We start from the raw sequence: 17257 nt of genomic DNA on the forward strand, positions 1-17257 counted from the left end.
CACTTCCACTGGATAAACCTGGACTCTCCATCCTCGCTGCTCTGCCTCAGTGGCCAGATGAGCATACCGCAATTTCTTCCTCTCATATGCTTCATCTACCGCATCCTCCCACGGCACTGTTAGCTTTATCAGCTGAACAATGCGTGCTGATCCAGACCACAAAACAATATCTGGTCGTAAGTTAATGGTAGCAATCTCAAGTGGAAAAATAAGCCATTGATCAAGATCAGCCAGCATCTTCCAGTACCTAGCAGTTTCCAGTTGTCCTGGGTGAGCATTGGTGTTAACACCTTTTCTTGGTGGTTGCTCGCCTGTGTGGAGGAATATTGTCTTCTGCGTGTAATGTTTTGCAGGCGGCAACTTATTGGTCATACTATGCTTGCCCTCCAATGCTAAAGCCAAACATCGCAGTACTTGGTCATGGCGCCAAGTAAACCGACCTTGGCTAAGAGCCACCTTATATCCTGTCAGAATGTGGCCTTAATGTGGCAGGTGATGAACACAAAGGACAAGAGGGATCCTCTTCTACCCAGAGGTTTAGGTTCTGCAGTGATGGGAGGACATCATATGTTGACCTTATAAGGAAACTGATCCTACTTCTCTTCCATTGCCCAAAGGTCTTGCCAGCCCAACTTGCAATGTTGCACACTCTCCCATCTCATCCACTCTCCCTGCTTGGCCTGGGAAATGGCCTTTATACACCTCATCCTCTCCTCCTGCTTTCGCACCTCGTTGACTACCAGCTTCCTGCTTTGAGCTGGGCCTGCCTTGTGCCATTTAGGAGGAGCTACACTAAGCCCAAAACCCCCTCTTCCATGCTGTACCTGTCCCACAATATCCCCAATTTGAAGGGCAGCCTTTGCTTCTACTACAGATTTCTTATAATTCAATGTTAGGCTGCATAGATTAGGTCAGCCGGAATTAGGAACACTTCCCCTAAATTCTGATGTACTCGTTACATCATAAGAAGAATGGCATCTACGCTAATTTGAGTGTCTTTGTTTATCTCGAGGTTATCCAGCAGCCCATATCCAGATTTGATGAGGAGCTTAGCCTGGACCCGATGACAATGCCAACTAGCCTCTCCCTATGGAGGATCCCTTTCCTACTCTACAGATAAAGCGTTGTGAATTTGTTTCGTGTACCTACCCTGAAAAATAAAACAAAATTCTGTATCAAATTTATAGACAAGACAAGTAGTTTTGTTCAGGCATGGTTTTGAACGGATTTACAAACCTGCGCACATATATTAAAATGCACATTACTATAGAATCAATTTTTAATGCGCATGTGAACTTTTTCCCTTAATTTTCATGTAAATCCGGCCTCTAGTTCATAAACACAAGAGGAGAACTGGCCCCCGAGTGAGCCTGGGTTCTCCCAAGGTTTTTTTTTCTCCATTAGTCACCTGATGGAGTTTTAGGACACCATTAGGTCACTTGATGGAGTTTTTCGGATCCTTGCCACTGTTTCCTTTTGCTTGGTCAGTTGGGAATATTCAAATTAATTAAACAATCATTAATACCATTGATCAGCTCAACCACTTAGGATCCATTATGGTGCATTTGGCGTCGCTTTTGAATCAGGGTAGCCTTCGTCGCGCCACAATGACGCAACCGGCCTTCGGAGGATGCAGAATTGAACTGGGACAGCCTTTATCGCGCCGCGGTGACGCAATCAGCCTTCAAATGCAACTTTCGGAGGGTGCAGCCTTGGAATTGGGACATCCTTTGCCGTGCCGCAATCAGCCTTCAAATACGGCCAATCGGCCTTCAAATACGGCCTTCGGAGGATGCAGCCTACACATTGGGACACAGCTCCTGCGTTCTCCCTCAATCCTTGTCCGTTCTTGTTTATGTATAGCATGGTTTTTGTGTCTCCTGAGAGTTTGTAAATTCAATTTCTGTTTTCTGGTATTCCTCGTCTCCTCGTGCTTCTTACCACCATGTACCATATCAAATACGTTCTTAAAATGATAATACCAATTAGAAATGCTGTTGTGTGATGCTTATATGAATGTAATAATAATTTGATAAGCCAGGTCCATCCACCAATTCTACAAGATACAGCACATTACATTTGTGTTAATAAAAACATTTAATGAAGTCTTGACTCTGACCTTGACAGAAGATTGAAACTCTTCCCATAAGGCACCAGGGATTTTCCCGGAGAATGACAAGAGAAGATTCAGGCAGCTCCTAGCAGGGAACAAAAACATCTGTTGAGTAAATTTCCTTTACACTGCATTAAAACTAACTCACTTGTTTACTTGTGTACTATTCTCTATATAGTGAAAGGCACACAATGCACTATATAGAAATTCGCAGGTTAAAAACCTCATAACTCAATTTGAGCTCGATTTTGGTCAAATGTTAATAATACAGTGACAGTGACAAGTGTCTGACCATATATAAATTAATTCAATCATGTATGTAATTTCTTCTTTTTTGTAACTTTGTACTTAAAAACTGCTGTGTTTTTTGTTTTGTTTTTCCTGATAATTTAGCATGCAGGTTTTCTTTTTGCCCACCCTGTTCTATGAAGGCCCATCCTTTTGAACATTTCTGGCCTGGCCCCTGTCTGTTACAGTGATTTTATTAGGGCTAGAGAAGTGTCCTAAAACACAAGGACACACCGCCATCTAGTGGCTAAAGCAATAAATTAGATTCACACAGTCTCAGACACAGGGCCAGATTATTTTGATATCGGCTGGTTCTGAAATAGATCAACACCAACAGTTACTCACAATTACTTTGTCTTTAGTGATTTTGCCTTCAAAATAAAAGTATGATAATGTTTTTGCAGCAATGTTTTATTTTGAGATGAATTGAGAGCTTTAAATTTGAAAACATCTGAAAGACATTTGAAAGACAAAAAGAGTCTGTGGATCGCTAGACACACCTCTAAAATAGCCGTCATGAAATGAATTCGCAAAACTAGGTAGGATGATCGCATATTTGTTTTACCATTCTTCTTTGTCTGCCTTATTTTCGCTGTCAACTTTCAGACTCTTTGTTAGTGCCATTTTCTCTCACCAGCTTCCTTAAATTTTATCACTCTGCACACAACGTAATAGTGTAATAATAATACCTCCAGCACGCAAACAATAAAACCTACATGAAGGTGCCAAGGAACAATTAACAAGTGTAATGGAAATAATTATTACAATAAGTTAGGCTCCATTGTGTAACAAGCTAATTCAAATTATTTTATTATTTTTTATTCACAATATTATTTATATTATTAATTATTCACAATATGGAAAGAGGAAATTACACACAGTTCATTAAGAGCATGACTCAAACATGGCATTAATGGGCTTATTCAAGTCCTCTTATATATATTTTTTGGTTATTTCTATCCATTCCGCATCTCCCAAATATGTGTTTTAGCAAGGCGGGATATGTTGCAAGATGCCAATATATCGGGTCAGACATGATTTTGACCACTTCATTACATTTAAATGTACTACAGGATTGAACAAGGAGTAACAGTTCACTACCAGTAACAAAATACAAGTCAAGTCAAGTCACCCTTTATTTATATAGCACTTTTTACAAAACAGATTGTATCAAAGCAGCTTCACAGTGATAGACTGGTACAGTCTGTCACAGGCAATTCTAGTTGAATTTTTAATCAATTAATTTCTTAAATTATTCTTTAACTATGTTCTGGCTCAACATCTAGTGGTGAAATATATATATATATTTTTTTAGCCCTATGCCAAACTTACTTGCCGACCCCTGGTCTATGGTAATGCCCAAACCATAAAATAAATATAAAAATAATGATGTGAACCATCACTGAACTTACTTAACCCTCTGGGGTTGTTCGTTTCAGAGTCACACTTGGGGTGTTCCGGTCCAAATGGACCCAAAGGTCAGGATTCATATTTAAAAAAAAAAAAAAAAATCATAATTTTTTTTTTTTACTTGTTTTTTATAATTTTTTTCTTTTCTTTTTTGGTGTTTTGAGATAATTTTATGATTTATAATTAATATTTATGCAATAATTATGACCCATTTTTTCCCATTGAACATAATATAATTTTTTTATTTATTTATTTATTTTTTTATCAAAGCTGTATTACATTTTAGAGTGAAGCCTAGGCCTCATGAAAGCAATTTTTGAAAAAAGATAGATGTCATCTGGTAGACACACTGAGCATTTTTATCACGCAATAGCACATTTTTACCACTATAGTGGATTAGTGGATACAGTACAGCTCTCTGTAGAAAGGCTTGGGGATTCTAGTGATTTTTGCAAATACCAATTGTTTTTCAGGTTGTTGATTTTTAAAATATAAAAACAGATTCTCAAAGACTATTTTTGTCTTGTTTTTTGTTTGTTTGTTTGGTTTAGATGGTAATTTGAAGTTTATTATACAATCAAATCTGAACATTGCATTGGAAAGAGAACAAATGGAAAGCATTTTGTTACCCAATGTTTAATTTTTATTCTAACTTAATAAAATGCAATTCCTCAGTCATAACATATATTTAAATTATTTGCATACTATTTACATAGGCCATTCTATGAACAGTAACTCAAAATTGGCACAGGTGCTGCATTAGGCCTGGAGGTTACTAGGGTAGAACTCCATCCTTTTATGTAATCTCTCTCTGTTTGTGTGTGTGTGTGTGTGTGTGCCTGTTTTGCACTCTTGAGTCTTGATGTTTTAGAGATTCACCCCTTCACCATTGAGTCATTTTTTCTGCATTCTGGCTGATTTGTATATTGTATGCACAAAAAAAAACTGTTTTCATATTTTTGACAATTTCCCATTCATTTCCAATGGGGGTAATTTGGACCCGAATGTCCTGAGTGTGATAAAAAAAAAATGAGTGTGATAAAAAAAAAAAATACAACCACTTAGACTATTCAAATAGACTATTCTATTTGAACAGTCTATGTTTTCATATCGAATAATCTGTGTTTTCATATTTTTGACAATTTCCCATTCATTTCCTATGGGGGTCCATTTGAACCCGAAGGTGACTATATTTTTACAACCACTTAGACTGTTCACATCCTGTCCCCAATTTTTTTGTGTGTTCACATACCTAATACCATTAAAGTCACCTAGTTTCGTAACATTCCGATGAAGCTGTGATTTTTAAAAATTCACAACAGATGTAATCTGAATTTATGAGTGTGAAAGTGTATAAAAGTGTGTGTGTGAGTGTGTGTGGCTGTGTCTGTTTTGCACTCTTTGTGTTTTATAGATTCACCCCTTCACTGTTGTGTGCTTTTTTATGGATTGTGTCTGATTTGTAGATTGTACGCACCAAAAAACTCTGTTTTGTCACATTTTTGCCAATTTCCCATTCATTTCCTATGGGGGTCCATTTGGACCCGAACACCCCAAGTGTGACTATTTTTTTTACAACCACTTAGACTGTTCACATCCTGTTCCCAATTTTTTTGGGTGTTCATATACCAAATACCAACAAAGTCACCAAATTTCGGACCATTCCGAAGAAGCTGTGATTTTTAACATTTTTTTATTTGAATGCTTCGGGTCCATCTCTTCCTGCATACTCTATTACGTTACGTGCAACATCACGTAATACGTAATTCCGTTCAAAAGGTCACGGGCGATGTAGCCGGAAGTACAGAATCAAAATCGTCTGACATCGTTGTTTTACCTTTTAATTCCTTTTTTTTTGTAAACGCCGTTTGAGATAGTTTGCACGTTCAACCTATGCGTTCAACTTGTAAACACTCTGACTCTGTACTTCTGGCTACGTCGCCCGTGACCTTTTGAACGTAATTACGTATTACGTGACGTTACTAACGCGCCTCACAGAATAGAGCAAGGCTAGCATTTGTCCTTAGAAAAGTTACATTTTTGGAATAAGTTTTGAAATAACCGATCGTTTCGCATGATAAGACCCTTATTCATCGTCTGGTGTCGTTTAAAGACATTTGAAGCTGCATCTGAAACTGTTATTAACTGTCGTTTGGACCTTGGACCGTCTGGTTCCCATGTAACTCCATTATATGGAGAAAAATCCTGAAATGTTTTCATCAAAAACCTTAATTTCTTTTCGACTGAGGAAAGAAAGACATGGACATCTTGGATGACATGGGGGTGAGTAAATTATCAGCAAGAGTTTTTTCAAAAGTGAACTAATCCTTTAAGCCCCAAAAACGCTGTCGCCGTGTAAACGAAAGGCACATCCGATAAAATATTTGTACGTTTTCACCCGCGAGCGTTCTCGTGTAAACAGGGCCTAAAACGCTCCACCGCCGCGTTCCGGTGTAAATGGTAAAAACGCAAAGGTCTGCTGACAGTGAAGGTTGTACGCAGGCGCGCGGACTTGGTGTTGTTGTAGTATGCACTCTTAGCCGCCTGGAGTGCATAGTACATTGAATTTCACAGACTTTTGCGTCACCATCTGCACGCGGAATTCACACCCAAAACGCTCGTCTAAACGCAGAATAAAAAGTGACAACGCAACACCACTTTTGCATTTTCTCTTCAGAATCGTTTCCGTGTAAACATAGCCTTAATGAAGCTTTCAGAGATTGTTGATTCTGACGCGGCTCATCCTCCGTCTGCCATCGTGTTTTGCAGGTTGACGGGTCTTCAAATGCTTAAGTTACTTGTGTTGAAGGTTCTAATACTTGTTCTACCCCTCGAAATTGCAGTATGGCATAAGACATGTCGCCGTTGTACTGGCTGGTTGGTCCAGTCTGAAATACAGCCAAACAGCGGACATTATGCCAGGGAGAACGCACACGCGTTTTCTTCTTCGCTGCTCTAAACAGTGGTTGCTCGTGGCAACAGCATGACTTCCTGTGTTTCCACTAGCAAGCACTGTTTAGAGCAGCGAAGAAGAGTTGATCTCCGTTTTGCAGCGCTAAGCAAAGCTAGCGTGTATAACTAGACATTGTTTAATAAAATGGTATCGGATCGGTACGCGGATAGAAGTACTCGCCGATACCGATTCCAGAATTTTTATTGGTATCGGCGGCATTTCCGATACTAGTATCGGAATCGGAACAACTCTAATTAAAACGTTGGCGCATGAACAGTATCTGCAAAGTTGCAGCACTGAAAGTTCAATGTAAGCAGAGATATCGTCTTTTAAAAATCAGGAAGTTTAATGCCTACAAAAACGACTCGAATGGGACTACAACAGGTTTTATACGTAACTAACCAATAGAGAGCCTAAGTCCCGCCCCTCCGCTTCCGGCTCATGGGACCTTATAGAGAGCCTAAGTCCCGCCCCTTCCGGCCGACCACCATGGGACCTTATTTCGGAAAAATATTGAATGGTAGTCAATGGCGAGAGACAAATATTTTGATCTCGTTTGAATTGTGCCCTGAATTACACATGTATGATGTTTGTCAATTTAAAAGATACATTTTAAAGTAAAGAAAGTCGCAGTTTGATGTAAAACCGTTGAGGTATAAGACTGTGAAAATACGTAATTACAAAGACTACAAACCCAAAAGGCGCACATTTTCTCCCAATGAATGAAGCTAACTTTACTGAGCCTGTCTGTCATTGTTTCTACAGTCTTACGTTATAATCGTAACGTTACGCCGTCCTGCCTGAGTGTTTTGTACCAGACTGCACACACACGAGCAGCGGATCTCGTTTCTCTTCCAGGGAGATGTAGTTCATAGAGCGATTTTCACATTAAACTAAATGTTACTCTTCTGTTGTATGACAAACTGCGACGTTTTTGACTTTCAGAATTATCTTTTAAATTGAAAAACATCATATGTGTAATTGAGGTCACAGTTCAGACGGAATAAAAAGATAATTTGTCTCTCGCCATTGACTACCATTCATATTTTTTCCGAAATAAGGTCCCATGAGCCGGAAGCGGAGGGGCGGGACTTAGGCTCTCTATTTCGGAAAAAATATGAATGGTAGTCAATGGCGAGAGACAACTTATCTTTTTATTCCATCTGAACTGTGCCCTCAATTACACATATGATGTTTGTCAATTTAAAAGATAATTCTGAAAGTCAAAAACGTCGCAGTTTGTCATACAACAGAAGAGTAACATTTAGTTTTATGTGAAAATCGCTCTGTGAACTACATCTCCCGGGAAGCGAAACGAGATCCGCTGCTCGTGTGTGTGCAGTCTTATACAAAACACTCAGGTAGGACGGCGTAACGTTACGATTATAACGTAAGACTGTAGAAACAATGACAGACAGCCTCAGTAAAGTTAGCTTCATTCATTGAGAGAAAATGTGCGCCTTTGGGGTTTGTAGTCTTTGTAATTACGTATTTTCACAGTCTTATACCTCAACGGTTTTACATCAAACTGCGACTTTCTTTACTTTAAAATGTATCTTTTAAATTGACAAACATCATATGTGTAATTCAGGGCACAATTCAAACGAGATCAAAATATTTGTTGTCTCTCGCCATTGACTACCATTCAATATTTTTCAGTAGTGATCGACCGATATATCGGCCGGCCGATATATCGGGCCGATATTTGAGGTTTTTACGTGTATCGGAATCGGCCGATACACCGCTGCGCGTTCGCCGATAGTTTTTTTTTTTTTTTTTTTTTTCGGCGTTATTTATAGACAGGCGGCCACGGGCAGCTCCGTGCTGCTGGAGATGCTGCAGTTCACGTGCCCCGCCCTCCCCCACTAGCAGAGTGCAACCTGCTCTTCACGAGAATGGTAACTTAAACTTTCAAAGGATCTTTTATGTTTGACTGCTGAAATATTGTCAAACACTTTGAAAATGGAAACCCGTCGCCCTATAACTGTTATGTGCTTGCAACTAAGCAAGTTTGTGGGTCCAAATGGAAAACGCGAATGCCTCGTCTATAAAACTTAACTGCTTGCCATTGTATTAGGGAGCTGCAAATAGCTAAGGTGTAGGCTATCCGTTCAGTATGCATTAGGACTGTCTATGAATATTCTACATTCGAATATTTATTAATTTTGAAGGTGAAAATTAATATTTGAATGTGGAAAAACACGCCCGCGGTTGCAGACTAATAACGTTACTACAGCTGCACAGCTCGCTCGGAGCGCTCACTGTCGGTTATATACTGTGAAACTTCAATCACTGAATGAAGCCTGCAATATTTGGTACAAGAGTCGCGACTCGCAACCTTAAATTGCTTGCACAAAACTCTTGATCAGCACTCAACATTTGTTTGTTGATCATTTAACCGACGCGCAGAGAGCGTGAGGGCGAGAGAGAGAGAGTGCCTGTGCGAGACAGAGTGAGCTCTGCGGTCTTGGCCATTAGTTGATTTACTTGCTTTTTAATACGTTGTCAAATATGTTTAAACTCAAATAAACTATCTAATACTAGTAGTTCTGTCTCTTTGTATTAATGTGTCCTGTTATTGACGTAATGCGCGTCAATAACAAAACGCGCAAAGGGATGTTCGAATATGTTTTTTAGAGGGAATATGCAAACGCCATTTGAGCAATTTTGACAGCCCTAGTATGCATACGGTAGCTGTTATGAACACTGGTCATAGGATTAAGGAATGCCAACGTTGTTCTGTGCTTTTTGTGGATATTTATTCAGCGCCCACCTGGTTTGGACGCGTGTGGTGTGTCCCTCGCCATCGCAGTGATATTACAGACTAGACATGCTCATTTTATTTTATGCAGAAAAAAATGAAACCATGGCAGTACATAGTTCGTTTCTTTTAAAATGAAGTACAGTGTGCACTGTGCACTTTATTATGCTGGTTGCTATTGTGTGCAATAGTGTAATTATTTAATTTATGCTTAAATATTCATTTTCAGCACTGAACTTTTTTTGTTCTACTTTATGTTTTTAATATTTGTTCAATTGTTTATCTACTTGTTCTTGTTCTACCTCATATTTTTTTTACTATTTGTTAAATATTAATTTTTGAAGTTAGTTAAATGTTACTTTTATTAAATTGAGACCTGTAACATTTCTTAACGTCATGTCATTTTTATGATGTAAATTGAGGGAGCAAAATGTATCGGCTCCAAATATCGGCTCAAGAAAATCGGCAGCCCGTATCGGTCATCGGCTAAGGCTGATGGGAAAAAAATCGGTATCGGTATCGGCACTAAAAAATCCATATCGGTCGATCCCTATTTTTCAGAAATAAGGTCCCATGGTGGTCGACCGGAAAGGGAGGGACTTAGGCTCTCTATCCATTTGCATCAACCCTCCCTCCGGAATATGCAAAAAAGGGCATGGCCATATTTCTGCGGCTCATCGAAAGTGTGTTATTTTCAACAGCTGTTAGCTCTTCTGTGTTCGGGCTTCCCACGGACGCTGTACTTAAGGCAGGCGTACACGGTACGAATTCTGATGGTCAGAAGATCGTATGTCCAGGCACACTTTACGAGTGAGTTTATCCGAAAATCGTACGGAGGCAGTGATATACGACACGATTTTACGACCTGCTGAATTCCGAAGAAATCGCACGAAGTTCCGCGCTAAAAACTCTCTCATAACTGCATATAAAATATTGATACAAGCCATGATTGTTTTGCTATAGGCTCGTTTTCAGCACCGGGAAACGGTCGTCTGGTCACCCTTGTGTGTGTGAGAATTAAAAAACGTAGTTCCGGTAGGCTAGGCTACACATTAAAACATAAAATTTCAAGCTCTCTGAATGATTAATTAGCCGTTTAAACCACCTCATGTGAGTGTTTGCAATTAATTTTGCTGCAAGAAAGCTATAGCGTCCCGTGTTGTCAGACCCACATAATGGAAAGGTGACAGTATCTGGACTTGTTTTTTAAATTAATGTCACACTTTAGGAAGTTATTAAAGTGGTTCGTAATATATTAGATATTATATATTCAGATTTTTATATAATTTCTTTGTTTTTGTTAGTTTTTGCTTGTTTTTCGTAGCAATATCTGGCAACATTGTTCTGTCGGCATTAATAAAAAAAAAGCTCAGGCTGACTGTAGACAAACTGTAATTGCTTTTAGGAAGATACAAACCTAATGATCATCGTGACCTGTGAGAAATGCATAACACTATCAAAAACAATAGCATAATAGCCTACAGATGTTTCAGAATGAAATATGCCAAATACTGGCCAGTAGGAACAAGGCAGATGCTGATTAGTTAACCTTTCACAAAGTCATCATAAAAACATTAATTGAAGCAGTGTTTCTAGTAGTCCACACCATTTTCGTCTTTCTTCTGTGGATTTCCTCAGCTCCTGATTGGTCAAGTTCAGATAGATCGACAAATCGGCTCATTAAACCGCACACACCTCACGAATGCAAGCCGTCAGCTCCCGAACTTTTTAGACATGCTTAAAAATTATCGGGAGATCGAGAGGTGCTCGGTTCGGCTCGTATCTTCCTCGCACACGATACGAGCCGCGACATGCGAGCATAAACGATTTACACGCGATTTCTCCCGAGTGAAAAAAATCATCTGCGAGCTCGTAAAACAGCAAAAAAAATCGCACAGTGTACGCCCGCCTTTAGTCAACAATGGGCACAATTCATTTTTGATTGTGTTCTTGAAAATTACAATTGTAATTTAGCTCTTTGTGCTGTGCATTTTACGGAAGACAGCTTCCAGAATCTCTACGAATTCAATGCCGGATTCAACAACAAACTGTTATTAAAACATGAAGCAGCTCCAACTTTCAAACTAGAGGCAGCAGTTTTTGGGCCACAACTGGTAAGTAGTAAGTTGGGCCACAACCTCTAAGACTTAATCATTTTAAATGTAATTGCATGTATAATTCCAGACGTAATGTTTTAGTTTTCTCAAATGCCAGCGCTGGCTAAATAGCCACTTATGGTATTTCGTGTCTACGACAAATGCGTAGAAACATTTTTGACCTGAATTTGTATATGTACTATTTTTGTAAATGTATTTTTCATGTACTGTATATATACTTTATGACGTAATTTTTAGATTTGATCAAGAACGTAAACCAATCCCAACGCTGTTTGTGTATAGTAGCCAGTTAGTTCGATGCTATTTTGTGTAAGACAAACGTGTATAAAGTAAAAATTATAGGATTTGTTATATAATTATAATTATATGTAATTGCAGCAAACTTTAGCTGCAGTCTTTAGTGTACAGTATGGTTTTAACACAGTTGCCACATGTACGCTACACCTAAATAAAACGATACACTGAGTAAGCTAAGTTTTGTGAATAGATAAACGGTTGTTCATTTTATTGATAAAACAATAACTTTAAAAAATGTTTATTAAGTTATATTAAATGTTTAATCAGGAGAAAAATGCATCCCAAAAGCTAACAAGCAGCAGTAGTATTTTCAAGCAACAACATAACGAAATTCTTATAATAATAGTAGAATAAAACAGTATAATAATAATAATTTTTTTAAAAAATGTACCATTCAGAAACGTTTTGTAAGAGCCGTGTGTGGTGAGGTTCTGCTTGACTCGCTTCATTGCCGCTTTCTGAGTCTGATTCTGGCTCAAACTGATACGACAGTATCGACACCATTATTTACATTGACCGGAGCACATGAAACATTCACCCATAAAGGTAATGGCCGTTAAGTATCCGGACAACGTGCTCTACGCAGTTTAGCCAATCACAACACACCGGCCCAAACTGAGCCCAAAATCTGAGCCCACTGCCTGTTTCTGAGGGAGTGGTTTCATAGAATCAGGATGTAAACCAGTCATTCAAATGACAGAGGAGAAAGCAGCTTACAATAAAAGGTGAAATTTAAAAAAAAGAAAAACCCCGAATACATGCTATATTGCACAACATAAACACAATCATGCAAAGACAAAAAAGCAGTAAGCCATCCCTTTAAATCACCTTTACATTTAGTTTTAGTAGTATGATAATTAAAAGCATTTTTGATGGTTTATTATTATATGTATAATGCATTAATAGCGGGATAAGTAAGTTATAACTAAGTTGTTTTTTTGTTAGTATGTTTGTTATAAGTAAGTTATAAGTATATACGTTTTTTTGTTTGTTTTTTTGTACCCTGCCAGGGGACTGCAGATGTAATTCAGCCTATGGCTAACTCTGGTACAATGCATCAAATGGTAACATTTATGTTTGAAACTGTACTTGGTCATAGAGTAAATCATTTTAAAAAGTGATGTGACTTTCAGCCAAGTGTGTGTGGCTGAAACATGGTGACATGGTGTCCAGTGTTGTGCCTGAACATGTTCATATTTTGGGCAAACGTGAACTGAACGTACTGTATTACTGCCTGATGAACGATACTGTGAACTTGTTCATTCTAGTGTCTGTGAACGTATGCTCTCTCAGTTGATCTTTGTTCAATAGGGTGCCAGATTTCTATAAAGCCTTCCAGACCAAAATCCGGCTAAAACACACCAAACAGGCCTTAAAGGGTAACTAAACACCAAAACAACTTTTTTTAGTTAATGATCTGTAAGAATGGAGATTCATAAATGCTGTTCATTGATTCGAGTACATTTTTTGACAATTGAGTATAAAGTGTTTTGATTTTCAAATATATGGTGTAAAAACGTCTGAGTGCTGCCCTCTTCAGGTTAAACGGAAAGCTCCTGCAGTAGGGGTACTTTCTGACGTAGGGAACTCTCAGACGCCACTCTGTCACGCCCTTGGTGCGAGCTCACCACGCCCTTGGCAGCCCCTGGTATAAAAGCATCTGGTTCCGTCAAAACTACTGTATAGCATAGGATAGCATAGGATAGCATAGCCTATATTAGCATCTAGTTAGCATAGCATTTATAGTTATTTAGATTATTTTTGAAAACGATCAGGATAGAGTATTGTTGCATCTATTTAGCATAGCATTATATAGATAATTTAGATTATTTTGTGTAGCTAGTAGCATAGTACAGTTAGGATAGCTTCAAGTTAGCATAGATTTATCAGTGTTTAGTACAGTGATCAGGATAGTAACGGAATAGAGGTGGACATTGGCTTCTCCACACAGCTCCACACGCAGTGCCAAACACTGCTCCTCCTGCATGGACTCCTCCACCGCAGCGGCGTCTTGATGTGAGTGATCATGGATATTTTAATCACAATTTATGGTTAGGATAAAGTTAATCCTCTGGGGTCGACAAACGAGCCGGCGCATTTTGCTGGATTTTTTCACATAGCGGCAGAATATCAATATGAATATATGCCCACAGAGCGCGCGCTATTGAGATCAACTCGACGACAAAACTCATCAGATGCCGGTCGCGATGCGGGAGTTAAGACCGCAGTTTGAGCCAGCGGCTCGAATGGATTTGGCCCTGTGTCTACATACAATTCACCCTCATCCACTTCAGGTGAGTGAAGGTGAGGGAGAAAAGTCCTCGACTTCAAATGGCCGCTCTGTTGCAAAGGCAGCTACTTGCGTCACTCCAGTCTCTCTCTATTTTAGAGTCTGACAGCAGCTGTCACTCACGGCGGGTCTCAGGTGCACGCCCCCTGGCCCCTGCCCATTTTTTCAGCATTTTTCAAATATTGCTAGTGGGTGGAGTCAGGCTCTGACCAGGGGTTTAGTTACCCTTTAATATGTAGCGAAAAAAAAACACACCCAATCTGGCAACACAAGCACACCAGTGTCCCACCGTGGCCGCCGCATGCGTCATCAAAACAAAAAGCAGCATGAGGTCGACAAAGCATTAAGGAGGCGTCGTATGATCATTTAAACAAATTTTATGACAAGGTCGGTGAGGATGGGAAAAATCTTACATTTCTGTGCAAACTTTGCCCGCCAATAAAATAATTGCTGCCTGTGGTTGTATGGACTATGGCAAGAATTTAAAACAAAATAAATAGCTCGCAGCAACATTTGGAAAAAAAGAACTGTGAACCTAGTTCAAAATTTTGAAATATGAACTATGAACTGAAGTTTTAAAATGTACATTTAACATTGTACATCTACATTTTAAAATGTAGTTCATGTAGAAAGTGAACTTTCCCAACACTGTTCATTTTAAAATGTAGTTCATGTAGAAAGTGAACTTTCCCATATTTCACCCATCCAAGTGCACACACACAGCAGTGACAAGGAGTAATGAACACACACCCAGAGCAGAGGGCAGCCAGTGCTGGGAAGTGATTGGAGCACCTCAGTTGTTGGTAAGAGAGTGGAAGAGAGTTCTGTTCATTCACTGTTCACCAAATAGCTGAATTTATAAAAATTACCCCCTTCAAAAGTTTACATACCCTTAATTCTTAATACTGTGTGTCGTTACCTGGATGATCTATGACGGTGAAAACATTTGATGGTACTGCCCTTCAGAAGCAACAGAAGATACTTACATGTTTCCCTGAAGTGTTTCCTTCTGGAGCAACAGTGAATGTTTGAACCTTTTTTAATAGTTGTGTTTGAGTCACTTGTCCCCAGTGTGAAAAGATGGATCTCAAAGTCATACAAATACTTCTGGAAAGGGTTCAAATATGCAAAATATGCTGGAAAACTGAAGAATTTTCGGGACCAGGAAAATATTTCTGAAGAACATTGGGCAGTTTATCAAGATCATGTCGTGGATCATCCAGATAACTACACACAGTATTTAGAATCAAGGGTTCATAAACTTTTGAACAGGGATATTTTTATAAATTCAGCTATTTTTTTTTTTTTGGCTTGTTGACTATATGTAAACTTCTTTTATGTAAAATATCTTATTCAGGAGAGTACTAAAAAATAAACTTAACATGCATTTTGAGCATGCAAACCCATTCTGGTCTATACTCACCATGATAACTTGTCCAGCACATCTGTTAGGTGTTCACATTCAGGGCTGAGGAACGGGCTAGCCTCAGCGCAGCACATTATAGCTACCGTGTACATCTCCAACAGAGGAAGCGGATCTTCATCTGGTCTTCCCTGACATCCATGCTGCATCAAAACCTGAACGAAAGAAAAAGAGCCATAAATGAACGGTCCAGATTTTCATAGTCCCAACTTTATTCTCAGTGATGGCCTAAAGCCAATAACAAAAGCATCTAACAGTAGTAGTCAAGAATAATTAAATATGGTATATCTGATGAAAAGCAGTGATTTATATATGATTACCTTACATATGCGGAGGCCACGTTGCGCTCAAATACTGATTAATGATTAGCACTAACGTTAATTTAATCTGATAATCAAAGAATTTGATTGACAATTGAGAAAACAGCTGTTTTCTTCAAAAAAATACATGATTATTACAAAATCATCTCTATGTTACATCAGCTGATTTTATATATATATATATATATATATATATATATATATATATATAATTAGGATTACATGATCATTTATGTACCTTCAATAACTGTTCTGAGTGAAAGTAAAGGCTGCTGCTACAATAAGCTAATGTGTTAGCCATCAGAAGCAGTCACCATACATACAAACAAACAGTAAGTCTGTAAAATTTAATGACTGCAAAACACAATCATGTTTTATCTCTTCAGCATACAGCTTTTTGTGTTTTTCCCATCATATTTATGAATGACTGTATTAGTATTGTTAGTTTTGTTATCGTTGGTGCAGCGATGCAAACATGCAGCATCGTCCACGAACAAAGACTGGTAGATTAAAACGCATGAATAAAGTCGTACTTGACAGAAATCCCGACAAAAACTATTGGAGGCGTCTAGCGTCGACTCGGAGCTCCTTTTTAATTCAGAGATAATATCCTGAAATTTCTGTCTGAGGGCCACAGCCTCAGTCGCGCTGCCCTCCTCCTCCGCCATCTTCGCTGCATTCACACCAGCCCAAATATCTCAAACTACTACGGCCAAGGCCTGATCCAAATATTCATGACCCGTGCATTCACTATCAGGGTGCTACCGAGCAACGTCAGCACAGCCCAATTAATATTCAAGCAAAAAAAAAAAATAAATAAATACAAATCTGCATTACAGAAACCGAGCGATTTCTAAAATAGATATTTAATATGTCTGGGAAGCAGTCGCCATAGCAACTGTTTTGAAGTACGTTAAAGAAGCATAGGCCTAATTAATATTCAATCATGACCCAATATCGTCATAGTAGTTATTCGAAATTTCTCTTCGGGAAGCCTACCATCCCGCCCATGTCTTAATTCACAAAAAAAGAACTCCATTGACACAAAAATACCTACATCTTTCTTACTTTCTTTGAAAACTCAACTTGCGATTTCATAAAACAATTTAAAAGGTGTGTCCGTCTTATCAGGTATGATAAGAATATTTTCACAAAGTAAAATAAGATAGGCCTATTTATTTATAAGATATTTAAACAAAGTAATGTAATAGCAACATAGTACTACATCGACATACTAGCATATCAGTTATCAGTCACCAGTAAACAGGCATATAAAATTAACAGA

At 38.6% G+C, this 17257-nt stretch overlaps 1 protein-coding gene across 1 annotated transcript in view; it reads right to left on the reverse strand.

Moving 5' to 3' along the window:
- znf292a (zinc finger protein 292a) overlaps positions 1-16721 on the reverse strand; it is a 55659-nt gene extending 38938 nt beyond the window's left edge. The window contains exons 1-3 of the mRNA XM_089120075.1: positions 16506-16721; positions 15653-15807; positions 2120-2198 (exon numbers count right to left, since the gene is read on the reverse strand). Of these exons, the coding sequence (XP_088976201.1) occupies positions 2120-2198; positions 15653-15807; positions 16506-16640 (369 nt within the window). The 5' untranslated portion in view covers positions 16641-16721. The remainder of the gene's footprint in view (positions 1-2119; positions 2199-15652; positions 15808-16505) is intronic.
- Positions 16722-17257: the final 536 nt, after the last annotated feature.

The sequence above is a fragment of the Pimephales promelas genome, chromosome 15, assembly GCF_988280905.1.
Source record: "Pimephales promelas chromosome 15, fPimPro1.hap1.1, whole genome shotgun sequence".
NCBI lineage: Eukaryota > Metazoa > Chordata > Actinopteri > Cypriniformes > Leuciscidae > Pimephales > Pimephales promelas.